At 42.5% G+C, this 15,890-nt stretch overlaps 1 protein-coding gene across 2 annotated transcripts in view; it reads right to left on the bottom strand.

The window, feature by feature from the left end:
* Positions 1-804: 804 nt before the first annotated feature.
* The window catches only part of DOCK4 (dedicator of cytokinesis 4), a gene marked incomplete at both ends in the record, with an annotated part of 364,189 nt that continues 349,103 nt past the window's right edge, over positions 805-15,890 (bottom strand). For both annotated transcript variants that reach the window (XM_084230776.1, XM_084230775.1), the window contains 9 exons: positions 805-1,236; positions 3,984-4,045; positions 6,965-7,078; positions 8,789-8,861; positions 10,531-10,640; positions 10,814-10,895; positions 11,847-11,967; positions 12,293-12,414; positions 12,757-12,876. In XM_084230776.1, the coding sequence (XP_084086902.1) occupies positions 805-1,236; positions 3,984-4,045; positions 6,965-7,078; positions 8,789-8,861; positions 10,531-10,640; positions 10,814-10,895; positions 11,847-11,967; positions 12,293-12,414; positions 12,757-12,876 (1,236 nt within the window). The remainder of the gene's footprint in view (positions 1,237-3,983; positions 4,046-6,964; positions 7,079-8,788; positions 8,862-10,530; positions 10,641-10,813; positions 10,896-11,846; positions 11,968-12,292; positions 12,415-12,756; positions 12,877-15,890) is intronic.

Raw genomic sequence — 15,890 nt, forward strand, 5'->3', positions numbered from 1 at the left:
CCTTCAATGACAAATTTTGCAGCAGAAACTATCAGGGAGGAAGCATAGGATTCAAGTAAACATTTCTCTTGGGTCTTTTGCTTAATCTACCAGATTAGAACTCTGAAAATAAAATGCACCTTGGAAAAAAAAAATAGTGGTGTGAGGCTACTTGAAAGATTTACCAGCCTAATCACAAAATAGTTTTAAAGTGTGGACAGCTGTCAAATGTCCTCAGTCACCTTAAGTATTTTGTTTCAAAAACAAAACAACTTTTAGCCTCAGTCCCTGCAACCCCTGAAGTGTACTGTCTAACTAACTTCCTTTAACTTTTAATTTTGACATGTACTGGTCAGTCTGCTCATGGAAAGAGCTGGAAATCTCCTCATTTTCCAAAGTCTTCCAAAGCAAGGATCATTGTGTTAAAATGAACGTTGACTTCCTAAGCTTTGTTCAGAGTATCAAGTATTCCGTAAAAAGTATACAACGTTATCACATGTTCAACAATATTGTATTGGTTTTAGGATTAAACTATGTAAAAAAAAAAAGTGAACATAAAAATACAAAAGAAGTCTTAATTACTATTTACCACTTTCAAATGAAACATTTTAATGAAATTCAGCCATACTTCATGTAACAGCTGGCGTTTCAGATCAGTAACTTTGAATATTGTGCAATATTATATTAATAAGCAAGGTTTAATTCCATTCATTTAAAGACAAATCTGAGTAAGTTATTAAAGTGCCTAACTAAGTGTCTTCTCACGTTCATACTTACTCTCTTGTAAACGGCAAGGAATCCATTGCAGGTGAATAGAAAAGTGACTTATAACTGAGAGACTTTCCGAGGCAGGGGCCTGGGCCGCGGCCCGGGCTCAGTCCTTCTGGTCCCATTTTCCAGGGGGTTCGATCGCGCTGCCAGGGGCTTGGGGGGCAAGGCGGGGGGGTCGGAGGTGACAGGGATGGAAAGGCTGTGAGGTAGCGGGACCGGGCGCCGCAGAGTTCGCTCGTAGACACTGTATGGGGGTGGCGTTTTGCTCTCCTTGCGCACCGGCTCCTCGGGCCCGCTGTAGCTCGACCCAGAGACGGGCGCTGACTGTTCATTCCCCTGATTTTCAAAGCCTGAGGTTTCCGACGTGCTACACCGGCTGAGCGAAGAAATCCCACTGCTGTAGCTGCCCGACAAGACTGGGGAATTGGAGATCAGTCCTGGGGAGTGATACTCCACTGGAGAGGGTGTGAAAGACTGAGCAGAGCTCTGCGCAAGATGGAAAAGGAGGAGGTAAGAGCAGAGACAAGGCAGTCACGAACATGGTTTATGGAAAAACTTACCCCTCTGGCCTCCCCTTTGCCCCGCCATACTTTGCAGCCCTAAGTCCCAGCGTCTTGGTATGTGATTGTATTTGGAGACCGGGATTTTTAAAAGGGTGATAACATTAAAATGAAGGCTTCATGGTGGGGTCTAACTCAGTGAGACTTGACCATGCAGGCACCAAAGAGGCATGCACGTAGGAAAGGACCGCTGAGGACACTCAGAAGGCTGCCTTCTGCAAGCCAGGGAGTGGAAACCTTCTGAGAAACCAAGCAATTGACGAGCTTGGTCTTGAACTTCTAGCCTCCAGAACTGTGAGAAAATTTGCTTTGGTTGAACCCAATGGGTCTGTGATGTTTTGTTATGGCAGCACTATTGGACTAATGAAACATCCAGACTCAACTTTCTTGTCATTTGCACCACATTTGACATCTGAATTTAGACTACCAAAGTGGTGTTCTAAGAAAGGGGTCCTAAGAGATGCTCTGTGAAATGCCCTATGCTATCTTCTCCCTGTAGGACACTCAGAGCATATTAGCCTGTTAGTCTTGAAGAAACCTAAATGACTGTTCAGCCCCATGTTTTCTAAACTTATTTGACCATTTTTTTTCCGTTTATCACATAATGATCTGTACAACTAATGTCATATGGAAGATACTTTGAGAATGCTGCCCTAGACTAACTTTAACTTGGTCTTTCTTTTTTACATAATGCTGATAGTCACATACCCTTTTTTTTTTTTAGGATTTATTTTTTATTTATACAATAGCTGGGGTACAGGCCAGAGGCGCTGGAGGGTGAGAGGATTCACCAGAGACAGAGTGGGGAGTAAAACAGGCAGACTGACCGAAAACACTGCTGAGAGGAGCAGCGGACAGGAGAGGTCTTTATTTAGCAGCAACTAAAATTATATATGGCCAATTAAAATACTCAAATTTACTGCTGCTGTCTTATAAAAAAAAAAAGTAGGTCTTAAGTTCAAAATAAGGCAAGTAAGCCCAGTCTTTAACTTCACTTAATTGTGGAAAAACCCTCCCAATTAAGGCAACAAATCTCATTTGATGAAAGTAAAACAGTAACTTGGTAGCAGTGTGCCCTCTAATGTAACCCAGGAGGTACAACACACAAGCCAATTTCTCTTCCTTCAAATCCCTGTGGCTGCAAGGTTGCATGTAGCTGGTAAACACAAATCTGCAGTGATAGTATATACCATCTTCTAACAAGGACTGTTTGGTAGTGACTTGGCAAATTTTCAGCCCTTAGAAAATGATTGTTAAAAAAATAAGAACCTAAGATTTCTTATTGTCTAGCTACTACTCTGCAAAATCAGGATGAAAAACGCAGATGTTATTCCACAGCAACATGCTAGGAGTTCTTTTCCAGTCAGGGTAAATGTAAAGATGTGGAAACACCATGTTGCTTTCCTCCTCATTACATCAGGATGACGGTCTGTGGTTTCCAGAGCCAATGCAGTCACATGGACTTTATGATTAAGAGCTGCATTGCAGGATGACAACAAAACTAGCAAATAACTTGCACTTGCTAGCAAATTTCCACATCCAAAATGTTGGCAAGTGCAAACAAAATCACACTTCTTTCTGATTTTCTCTATTTTGTTGGTTTTGTTTCTGAGCTTCTCAATTTATATCCGCCACTATCCTTAGCAGCACAGATGCATCAGATCACAACCTGCCTGTGTTTGTAGAAGCTAATTTGTCTTTCTTTCACATCAGCTAGAAATAGCTCATCAAGAGAAAGGACATCAAGTGTGTGAACCCTGCATCATTCAGGTACAAAATCTCCTTTCAACACTCACTCCAGCCTTGTATTTGCCTCTGGGGCAGCAACTCTGAACACCAATCTGTATGTGCCATCAATCCTTGCAGCTAGTTAGATTCAATTTGGACAGAGACTAAATATTATTCTTACCTTCATGAGGGATTTTTTGTTTAGAGATGTTTAATAACCTGTGACTACATAGCAAAGCAAATATCTGCCCTTTAACGTTTCACACTTTTTTCTTCATTTTATTGCTCTGGTTTTCTTTTTTTTTCCTTCTTTTTTTTTTTGTGGGACCCTCGCTGGCAGCCGGGGAATGAACCGGCACTGCAGAGGCTGCGGGCAGCCTCACAGCCCAGCGCTCAACCACTACACCATCAGGGGAGGCCACCATTGCTCTGGTTTTCTTAACAAGTATATATCTCTATTGTAAATGTGAAAGTCTTGGTAAAAATATTTACAGAGAGAAAGTTGGGTTTAGCTTTGGCATTATTGGTGAGGCTGATGATAAAGGCAAAAAGGCACAGGAGAATATTTAGTAGATCTTAATAATTGCTATTTTTCAGTGTAAGTGCCCTTTAAAAAAATAGGTGTGCCTTGAACCAAAAACCAAGCTTAAAATATTAGGAGATACACTGGGACCATATGTCTTTCCTAACTGTCTATACACACACTGATTTATATATTTTCTCTCACTGCCACCATTTGGAAAATAAGGCTGAGTAATATGCAGTCAAATGGCTGCATTCATGGAGGCAGTTCCCCAAGGGAAAGCCAGGTGCTGTTTTCTCACCCATCTTTTCTACCCCTTGTTTGTGCAAATAATAGTGTATCTTGAGGTAACATGGATAAGTCTTAGGGGAAAAAAAAATATGTGGCCAGTCTCTAGATGCAGTCCAAAGAAAGGCCAGTACCTTCAATGGAGATCGCCCCGCAGGTGAGGGAGAGACTGATGTTGTGTGTCTTGCTGGTGAAGCTGTAAACAGAGAGAGAGAGATCATTTCAATTAAGAAAACCAGGCAGTTGACTATTTGCAAGTGAGCTCTATGTGTACAACCCATACAGGTGATCTAATGTGTACAGACCTCCTAAGAAGGAGGATGAGGAGAAACGTACTGATTACTGTTCAAAACAGATTCCTCACAAACCAAGACATGGGCTAATGACTGAAACGTCACCAGTGCATGGATGATGCTTTAACCAAATTGACAGGGCCCCAACCTGGTACAACAACCTTTCTGTTTCCCCAAGACCAGATGCTTTTCCACTGCTTGATCCATTTCAAAAAGTGTTTAGGAGTGGAGGTGCCAGGGAGCAGTGTGCTTGGGAAACAACTGCTGACTTTGGCCTGTATAGCAATGGAGACACCAATGCCACTCAGGCAGCTTAGAATAGGTACATGGAAAATTTGACACCAACTGCTTCTTCCCATCCCAATACTGAAACAGAAAATTCTTGGAAAAGTTTTCCATTTCACCTCCTAATGCCAGTACTCAAGTTTTCCCTTTGTTCCTGGGGGTAGGGGATAGGGTGGGAGTTTGCTCTATAGATTTTTATCATCATCAAAATGCTCTGTTTCTCCCATTAGATTTTCAAGTCCTACATCCAGGACACAGCATGTGCCCTGGTGCTGCTGTGTGTGCTTATGGATCAATGCAGCTCGCTGAACACAACCACACATGTGGCAAGTCGGCTGTGACAATCAACACGGCGAGTGGAAGCCAGATCTCCCATTCCCACCTACAGAGGCTTTGGTGAGTTCAGGGCTTGTTGCTCTGTGATGAGCTGCCATTCTCCCTGCTGTCACAGTGAGCTTAAGAGAACGACAGAAAGGCTGAAGGGAAGACAGACAGTTAGAGCTTCCCCCTGACAGTGACCACAGATGACATGAGGACAGACCACGAGAGCAATCAGTGCAGAAGGGAGGGCAGCCTGCCATGTTAGCCTGGGAGGGCAGAGCGAGCGCTGTGTCTGAGGGGCAGGGGGAGTAGGCCCCTCTCACACTGTGGGGTTTGCAGTCTCCCTCTCACACAATGGGGTGTTCATGGCATGTCCCAACACAAGTGTTAGTTCTTATATCCTGTCACTTGTCAAAGTTGATTATGGAAGAAAACCATGTATGTATAGAGAAACAGGTCTTGGCTGGGAACTGTAATTCCTCCAGCACTGTGGCACAAGGTTTCTTGCTGCATGGGACACTCTTTCTTGACTCCGGTGTTCACAGACACCACCACAGCAGCCCCCACACCCAGTGCGCCTTTAGAGATGATTCTCTGTAAGGCGTTCCCCATAGAGACGTAACACAGTTCTATTCAGCAGCCTTGTCTACAAGCTTGAATTGGCCCAAGAATCTAGCTACCTTTAATATTGTTGTTCTTTTGAAAGCGTTTTTTCAAGTTCCTAACTTTAGGGGTACAACCAGACTTATACTGGGGACTTCTGAATATATGATATATGTATGTCATAAATACGATAAAAATTACTGAGCTGGGCCTCGCCTGGTGGCGCAGCGGTTGAGTGCTGGGCTGCGAAGCTGCCCGCAGCCTCTGTAGTGCCGGTTTGATCCCCGGCCACCAGCAAGGGTCCCACATGGCACAGAGACCTCTCCTGCCGCGCCCACTGCTCCCCTCAGCAGTGTACTTCGGTCCTTCTGCCTGTTCTGCTCCCTGCTCTGGCTCTGGTGAATTCTCTCACCCTCCCGCGCTTCTGACTGTACCCAGTGCTTGTATGAATAAATAAATACATCTTAAAAAAAAATTACTGAGGTGATAAGTCTTACTCTTTTACAGTCACACTGATATACTAATGTAGATATCCAATTAGGCTTATAATCACTCTTATTCTGTTTAAAGGTCTCCCATGCCTTTCAAAACCCATTGGTGACTTCTAGCTTTGGCATGTATAGAACAAACTGGGTAGCACATTTTCTTTTTAGAAAGGGAAAGTCAGGTTCTTTTCTTTAGTAGAAAAGAAAAGAGGTACTAAAAGCAGCAAATGAAACATGATAAAGCCAGAAAATTCCCTTAAGGAAATGGTGTAATATGTTCTCTTGCTTCAGGCCAACTGTATTTACTATATTTGTGAAGCTTCAAAACCACCCTAGACACAGGTAAGTGTTGAAAAGATTCTCCCAAGCACTAGTACAGGTAGAATGAGTAGAGACAAAAGGGGCCTGTTAATGCTATTAATTTACAAGGGTTCTTAAGAATAACTTTCAGGGGTTTTCAACATCTAGAAAGGTGTGGTAAAGTACAGATTCTAGGACCTTTCCCCAGAAATACTCAAATTCTGATTTAGTAGGTCTCAGGTTAGCCTTAAAGAGAATTTGCTTCTACAAACCCCAACTCAGGGGATGCAGGGTCCTCAGTCAAGCCTTTGAGAAATATGAACCTTGAATACAAACTTCCCTAAACAACAGATAGATATGATTATTTATTAGATTTTATTATTTTAAATTAGTTAGTGGTTCCCCACAAATCAATCAAAGCTATAGTTAGTCAATTCCTACCCATAGGCAAGCTGAAGCCTTGGCATCAGTCCAGAATAAGACTGAAGAAAGTGGCAGTTAGTGGAAGCTGTTAGGAATGAGGTGGTTCAAATGAAGAACAGAGAAAATGCTAGCAGCCATTAAATTTAGAATACTCCCCAAAGTTTGAGGATGATGCCCAGCAGCGAGAACATAATATAAAATCTGAAAAGATTTTTAGGAATGACGTGCCATTTGACTTAGTGTAACAGAAGTTCAAGAAAGAGGGAGAAAATTGTTAATAAATGTTGCAGCTAGTAAGGTTTTTACCTCAGACGCCAATGCCTTTCTCTGAGGAATTCAGCACTAGTTGGAATAGTCAATAAGTTATTTTATGAAAGTGATTGTTCAAATGCTTCAAATACCCACCAGTCTGTGTGGGTCTTGGAGGGACAGGGGGAGAGATAAGTTTCCCACTATCCGACATGTTCTTGGCTTCTTTCCCACTGTCCAGGCTCCAGCTGCTAGGGGTGGGATTCACAGCTGGAAGGGAACAACACAGCTAAAAACACATGGTCCACTTTGTTCTTTGAACACTTGAGATCTTAGAAGAAAGTCAGAATTATCCAGAATGGAAAAAAATTCAACTGGATTAAAAAAAAAAAACACACCCAGAAGCCTCCTAAATATTTAATTGTCTATCTCACAGTTATAGTTGACATTTAATTGGATGATAGCATGTCTCTTTATTCCCCTCAAGCAGTAAAACAGTGCTACAAATCTCTACACTATAGAAACTTGTTGAAATTTGTAAGTGTGTTTAGATGCTAGATAACAGACGGAAGATGCTGTCACTGGACTATTTTAAAACTTAGTTTTTAGTGGAAATTTCTGGACAAGTGGCTCTCTAAAAGGGGGAAGGAAATGACATGCTATTTGGCAGAATTACTAAGAAAAAACAGGCACATCTTGCCATTCTGCTGATAAATTCTTTGAGGAGCGGACTGTTGTTGGTGAAATCCATAGATTATACTAGGGTATATCACCTAAAAAATATAATCTGGAATAATACTGAGAGCATCATTCCTTTCTTTGTAATCTGCCTGCCTCATGCTTCAGTAAGATGCAGAACAACCCTGTTAGGAACAAGGGCAAGACGCACAGGGTTATAAATAACCTTGATGCAATGAGGTTTACAAAACCATCCTGACAGTGTCAGTAGCTCGCTCCCTGTGCAGACACTGCCACCTGATGGGCATGTGTGGGATTTCAACATTTTTACAGGTAAATCGCCACATTCATTGAACGAGAGGAAACTATGCCACTCTTAGACTTTTTATCTGTTTCTTTTAGATTTGCGGTCTTCTTTGGGAGAAAGAACGAGGGAAAATACCATATTCCCGAGTTCTCTAGATGAAGATCAATATTTGACTTGTAATACTAAAGCACAGTTTGTGTTTTATAAAATAATTTTGGACTGTCTGGCAAATTTCTATCTCCCAAGGAAAGTTTTAATGTTTCTTTAATTGCCCTCATTAAGAACTAGATCTGTCATTTAAGTGCAATCCTCAGGGGCATTTCATTAGGGACTCTTGATTCATTGACTTGGGGACCATTCCAATTTTGAGGTTTGACCCCAAGAGAGGCAAATGGGCGACTGACTGCAAGCCTCCACCCTGTAGCTGAGGAAGTCACATTTAATCTACTCATCATCCTCTGCTTTGTAGCACCGACTGATGCTAATGGGCTATTAACTGCTATGCATGTATTTGTTTCTCATTTTCATGTGTGACCTTGCAACAGGACACACTCCATTATGCACTGGATTGCAATTCTTAAATAGTATTTGAATCACCACAAACAACAGATGAGCTGGCTGAATGAGCTTGGAAAGGGAGACAAAGGTGGGATGGAATCTGTCTGGGAAGGTGCTATTTTCATTGTGCTGAACACGTATCCTAATTGGCAACTTGGTTTCTGGAAACCCAGGAATTGCCTCAGTGACTCATTGAATGACACCAAAAATCATTAAACCGAGGAGTGCCTAACTTGCTCAGGTGCTGTTGTTAAGTTCTACAAGAAAAGTTTTTGGAGATTGCATGGTGAATGACCATTTGGTGAATCCCTTATAGAGCAAATTAATCCTGATGATTAAAGATCTTCCACACAGACACACAGGAGACTGGAGAAAATGAGGACAAAACAAACCCTTACCCACTCCAGGACTGATGAGAGGCCTGGCTTTATACCCACCTTTCTCAGGCGCAGAAAGATTTGGGTCACTACGTGGCAACGCCCCATCTCCGATATGATTAAACAGCAGCCTCTGCAAAGGTATGAGAGTCTTATTTTGATGATGTAATATGTTGAGATGTGAGACCTTTTTAACAATGAGGTGATTATCTCAGTACTGACACTTTTTGTTAAAAATAATTTTTCTATGGTATGAGCCTAGGAACAAAGAATCAATTATATTCAAGGAAAAAGAGAAGAGTCTTAGATTTGGAGGAAGACAACACACTGTTTAAAAAGTTTGTATTAGATTTTTATATAAATATTAAAGTCTTTTTTGTAATAAAATGTAGGGAAAATTAAGTGGTAAGTATCAGGTAAGCTATGGTGCTCTTTTTAAATACAAATGCTAGACTGACAGTATGAAATGTGAGTGTGAGAAGAAATGCTGGCTCCAAAAAATCTCTAGTGAATGGACTTTAACTCCTTCAATTTAATTTCCTAGGTTAGGTTAAAAGAAATGAAAAGATCAATATCCTAAAATTTTCATCCACAAAAATGACAATTTTATATGGCTCCACATGATATATTAAAAGGAAAGCACCATGCTCTTCAAAGTAGCTGCAAGGGGTATTATTGAAATTTGGCCACATACACACTGCTTCAAATTTTACCCAAAGCAGAACACTCGAGAGACTAATCAAGGAAGGCTGTCAGAGTCCCCCCATGCCGTCAACATGCTCTCCTAGAGCAGATGGAACTGTTACATTCCCTTGCGACATCAGGTGACAAAGGGAAATAAAACTGGTTAGGTGGTTGAGTCAAACGCACTCAGAGGTAATTTCTGCGGGCGATCAGTGTTGTGCAGATGAGGTAGATATCCGGGGACTTTCGGGAAGATCACACAATCAGCAAAGATAAACCAATCAAGCCAAATCCCACTCGCTCTCATCCATTTCCAGATGCAGCTACAGCCTTCTGCCAGGATGGTGTAGAAAAACAGAGAAATTAGCTAGAGTACAAATATCTATTTTCCCCACGCCTAAATATTCATTCCCAGATAATCAGTACAACTTGGGACTACATTTGAATTGTCCCTTTGAAACTTTGAGACCACCCTTCAAAGCCCTTGGAGTACCAGGGGCCCAAACCTCTGGCACTGCCCTCACTGGGACCGAGAGGGAGTTACTTCAAAACCACGTAGGAGGTTATGGGCCATGTCCCTTACTCCTGAGGCGTGCAAGGAAAGCCCAAGGACTCAGTTGCTTTCCCCTCAACATATTAAAGGAGAAAGGTACAGGCCAACAGAAATGTCCCCAGCATGCTGGGGGACCTCAGAAAGGAACTGCAGCTCTCTAACTTGTAGAGGCAAAAAGAAAGCCCACTAGGCTGAGCATGCATCTCTTCAAGGGTCTTCTGCTAATACAAGAGGTTCCAAAGTTCTGCGCCCTACACATCCAAGCATACATGCACACACATACACCCCGAGGCATTCATTCAATACCCCTTGTAATGTTTAAGCAGCAGCAATGAAATATTAGATTAAGGAGGGTAAAATCATTTTCCATTTCTCTTTCAGCTTTCTGGCCCAGGCAACAAGCCCACATATCCCTAGCAGCAGGCACTGAACACTGCACGCTTCACCCAGAAGGACTGGTGGTCTACCAGCTGGGGTGGCCCCTGGCAGCTGCAGTGTGCTTCAGCAGAGATGGAAGCCACTCTAGACTTTTAAGTTTTCTGCGCTCTCCACCCCACAAGACTACCTGAGAAGGCTCCACAGGTGTTGGATAGATGGCACTGCATGGTCTCTCTCTTGGGGACAGGCAAGAGTTTTCTCTGGAATGTTTGTGTTTGTCAGACAACAAGGGAGAAGCTGGGGAGAGAAGGAAAGAAAGGATCATTTCCATGGTGGTGAAGGATCATTTCCATGGTGGTGGCACTGGACCTATTTGGAGGACAGCCCCCATTGCAGCAGCTGAAGCCACGACTGCCAGGGCTGGAAAGTGTCCTGGGGACCCTCAGTCTACTATACCCCCTGGTACTGACCTCTGGCACTTGATGGAGCAGAACTTGTCACATTAGGCGAAGCAGAGTGAGTAGAACTCAAGCTTGAGGTAGATGGACTTGGCTGCAAAAACAGGGCGTCGTTATCATACATGTTTAGCAGCTCCCGACAACACTGGCATCATTGAAACAAAATCACTAACTTTTTTTCAACTTAGTAAAAAATTAAAAAGGTCATTTAGATATGTATAAAAATTTTACTCAGCCCAATAAGAAGGCCTGTCTGAGTTAATCAGGAATCCAACATTTTGACTCCTGCCAAAGGAATGCATTTGTGAGAATTTCAGCTACATGCTGTGACTGGCATGCTTTCCCTGACCAGAGCACAGCAGGACAATCCCCAGCCTGGGGCATGTAAACAGGTGAGTGCATCTCAAAGGCAGAGAATGTACCTTTTCTTTTTCTTCAAAACTGTGATTCAAGTGTAAATTTTGCAAGATGTATATACCCCTTTGTCAAAGAAAGTAGTGAGGAGAATTTCAACCTAGTCTGTATTATTATAAATGCTGCATTACTAAATGTACAAAATTTTTTTGTTCCAAGCAATATATTGACTCTAAAGTCCCTGAAAATTGTATTTTTTCTTTCATAAAAAATATTACTGAAAACTGAACATACATGACTAGAGGGATCTTATCATGGATCCCGAAACCATGTTTTCTTGAAGGAAAGAAAGCTACTTAGAAATGCTAAGAGGCATTTCGTATGTAGGGACAAGCTCCATGAGTTCTGGACTGACAGCCCAAATCAGAGGTGGGTGTCAGCCTTCAGTCCTGCCCAGCCTGCCGGGGCCTCTCCAGGGCTTGCTCTTGTTGCCTTAAAGAAGATGGGGTGGTGTGGAGAGAAAAAGCTTTGTAAACTCCAGAGACTGGGAGAGCAATACGGATGTTTGAAGATTTGTCCTTAAGTCAAATTCTTGCTCGTAGTCTGTTCATTAGCAGAGCAGAGTGAACAGAAACTCAAGATTGAGACAGAAAAGGAATGAACACAACCAGACAAAAAGCTAATCAAGTACCTGCATGTTAAAGACTTCATCAGAGCTTTCTGATTGCCCTGTAATATTGCTTACTTCAGCAGAAGCTTGTGAGGACAGTGAGGAGGAAGAATACCGGTTGACAGCTGGGTAACTTAATGGGCTGTTTTGGGGGGAAAAGAAATGTCGTTAGCTCAGTCTCTGAATTGCACTTTATCACATGCTGGCGTGGTATAAAACCAAAGGAAAAAAATTTGCATCCCATTTTGTTGTCTCCTGTTTGCCTCAATACAATCAAATGTTTGAATCTATTTATTTCTCATGCTGTTGCTGTTTTACCAGTGGCAGATGTCTGCAACTGCCTCGCGGGTTAATTATTTCATTAAGAAATAGCGTATTTGACAAATCTTGCCATAAAGAATGAGAAAATCATTCCAGATCATCTTGTGGGGATGCCAAATTGTAAGATAATTCAGAATATGACTTACCTGCGTCTAGGAATTACCCTGGTGCCATCTGGACTCATGGAAGGAGGTGCTGAGTTTCTACACACGCGTGGGCTTCCATTAGGGAAATGGACAGGGCTAGCTTGTATGCAAGCAGAGAACTCCTACAGATATAGTAAAAAAAAATATTTTAGAAGAGTAATTATATGGGCAAAGTAATTCTCAAGATATATTGGTATACTAGATAGGCATGCAAGCTTTACACAGGGACCTATTAAGGTAAGTTACAATATCATGCTTTCTCTCCCTTAGTGTTTTGTTTTCATAAAAGGTGAACCTGGCAAATAGAAACAGATGCAATTTTAAGATTGGAGGACTCTTTGGTAAAATGGTGCAGTTTGATAGAAAAACCAAAAGATGGCACTCTTGGATGCGTTCTCGAGCTTTTAACAAAAAGCTAAAGGCAGTGGTCAGAGTGCCCCCCCATGGAAACTTGGTGTACATACCTGTATCCCTAAACTGGACTTCATCACAAAGAACTGGTCGATCAGCTTTTTGTGAAGGGGTCTCATGTCTTGAGGCACAAACTTCTCATGCACTGCCAGACCAAATTCCAAAATCTGTGCCTTGGTAATAAATAATGTAAGGAAAAATTCACATCAATGAATACTTCCACAACTACAGTGCCAGGAATCAAGCACTGTGCCATGCATTTGCATGCATCATTGCTAATCCTCTCAATCTGACAAGATAGAAACAATCCTTAATTTACAGGAGAGCACACTGAAGATCAGGAAAATTTTGCATGGAGGAAAAGACATGCAAGGATTTGGAGGTAGGTCTCTGATCCAAAGACTTGATTTTCCTACAACTCCAAGTTTCCTTCCCATGCGTTTGAGGTCTGTAATAACAACCCTTCCAAAGAGTTGTGTGTCCCTTTGGTCCCCTCCTGTACTCCCAGGATGGGATAGTAAAAGCTGACAGGAGTTGCCTCCCCTTAATGGGGTCAGGGAGTTCTCTCCAAGGGATCTCTTGTCTGCATGGCACCCTCTTTGCCAGGTTACCCTTCTCTCTTCCATCAGGTTCTTCTGTTCCCATTAACCCCTCCTTCAGATTTTCAAAATCTCTTAAGGGGGAAGGAAAAAGTGAAAAAGAATTTTTTTTCACAAGGTACATATCAGTTACTATGTACCTTGTGTTGGTTAAAAAATAATTATTCCCCTTCAATTATCACAACACAAAAGGAACTGCTCCTTCTTTAAAAAATGTTTCCTTCTGTGAGGACCCAATCAGAGGAGCATAAACATTCAAGTTGCCTTTGTACAACTATCAATAGTGCTTAATCCCTTTGATTTGAGTAAAGGCATTCTTTTACAATTTTTAAAAATGCCCCCTGCTGGGCCTCCCCTGGTGGCACAGCGGTTGAGCTCTGGGTTGAGAAGCAGCCCACAGCCTCTGCACCACAGGTTCGATCCCCGGCTGCCAGGCGAGGTTCCCACATGGCGGGCAGACCTCTTCTGCTGCCCGCTGCTCCCCTCAGCAGTGTACTTCATCAGTCTGCCTGTTCTGTTCCCTGCTCTGGCTCTGGTGAATTCTCTCACCCTCCCACGTTTCTGACTGTACCCAGTGCTTGTATAAATAAATAAATAAATATTTGGGAAAAAAATGCCCCCTGCTAAAGTGGTCAAAACATCAAATTCCAAGGCGGGGGTGGGGGGTGGGTGGTGGGTGGGAGGACTAATCACACATTGTCTTTTATCTGCAGTCTGTGAAGAGTCAAGATTGAAAGCTGGGGTCAAACAGGACTGACCCTGATGGGTGAGAACATTCAGCACCTTCCCTAAGAGAACAGAGGTGCAACTCCCAAGCACTGCCAGCACATTTGCATAAAGATAAAAATACCTTGCAATAAACAAGGACGCCTTTGAAAGCAGTAGTCTGAAGAGTATGTCTGGAGAACAAAGGAAGAGTGGACTCGCTGTGATGAGAGGACACAGGGAGGGAGGTGCCCCAGGCTTCTCTACTTTAAATACCAGCAGCTGGGGGACCTCCCTTTTGTCTGCATAATGTTGCAAGGGGTCTTCTTTGGGAAGTAGGGAAATTAGGATGCTGATTGTTAGGATGCTGATTGGGGCATATCCCTGGGATTACTGCTTGGGGTTGGGTGGCAGAAGCAGGGCTTGGTGAAGAAGCTGAGCTGGAAGTGGAGTTGCCTGGGGGTCCAATCAACTTCTTCCAACCCCAGGAGCGCTCTGGACCTTTAACAATCTAGCAGAGTTGTGCTGCACTGGGCCCAAAAGGCCAGGCTTTCTAGCGCTTTCTCAGTCATTGGATGTGGGTCATCCGGGAAGCTCAGACAACCACTCTCTGTAAGTCAGACAATGCCTACAGGATGAGAGCCAAAAATGTCTGTGGAGGGTGCTATTCCCAGCAGCTGGGGCAGTAAGCGCTTTCCAGAAGGAGCACTGTGGCAGTGCAACTTCATGTCTTCCAAAGAGTTTATCTGAGCCACTTCATAGAGGCCCAGGGGAGAATGGTGCCCACTGTAGCCCAGCCCTCCACTATAATTGCCCATAGACATGCTGCAACCTGCTCCAGGTCAGCAGGCAGCACTGTGCTGCTTATCCTGTACCAGAGATCTAATGTGTCCTAGGCGTACACCTCTTCAAGGCCCCATGAACATAATCAGGAAAGATATGGAGGAAATAAAGGTTCTCAATTTTTTTCCTTGAAAGGCTTCCAGGTCCTGAGTTACCATTTTAATTTTGGGAAAGAATTCCCACTGAATACAGTGATGAGTCCTAGGGTGAGTCAGATCACTGATAAGAGACTCTGCTCAGGTGAAACACAGTTTATAAAAATTTCCATAATCCTAAATACTGGATAGCCAAACCTACTGACTTCTAATATCTATTTCCTTGCAGGCCAACCTCAGGTAACTCCTTTTTCTTTTCCAGAAGGTGCACAACTGTTCTGGATGTCCATGTTCAGCCAGACACAACCCCATATTTTTTTAATCCAAGATTGCATGTTTATTAATATGGTATTATCAAGTGGGAAAAGTTGTCTTTGTCAGATTTTATCATTGCATATTCTACTTTTTTCGGTGTATTGAAAGTATTTCCTATTTAACCCAGGCTTCTAATGACAACATCTCCTGAGAGGTTTCCAGACCATTTTCAGATCATGAACTACCAACAGAGACATAAGAGCTAAGAGATTACTGACTCCTCTTCATATTTGATGGAACCAAATAAATAAAAATAAACTATACTTTCTGGGAGTAAAAAATGAGATTGTATCTAATTTTGGCTATCATATAATCTATTGGTTTAGTCTGTAAAACATGACCAGTTTTAAAGCAGTCAATGATTGTCCACATCCTTATAACATTTAAGATATTCCTTCCTTCCTTCCTTTATCTGTTCATTTAGTTTGTGTTGCACTGACTGACTAGAGCTTGAAAATTTGGCATCAAGCCTAAGGTATGTCTTTAGGGAGAAATCATTCCAAAAACAGTCCAAGAGCACATGGAGTTGTTATAAATGGCTGCCACAGTCTACTCAAAGTGTAGGAATTAACAAGTTAGATTATGTAATACATGAATCTAACTCCTGACTCTCAGTTTCAGATAGGTCAG

The sequence above is a fragment of the Talpa europaea genome (assembly GCF_964194135.1).
Source record: "Talpa europaea genome assembly, chromosome: 3".
NCBI classification, from domain to species: domain Eukaryota; kingdom Metazoa; phylum Chordata; class Mammalia; order Eulipotyphla; family Talpidae; genus Talpa; species Talpa europaea.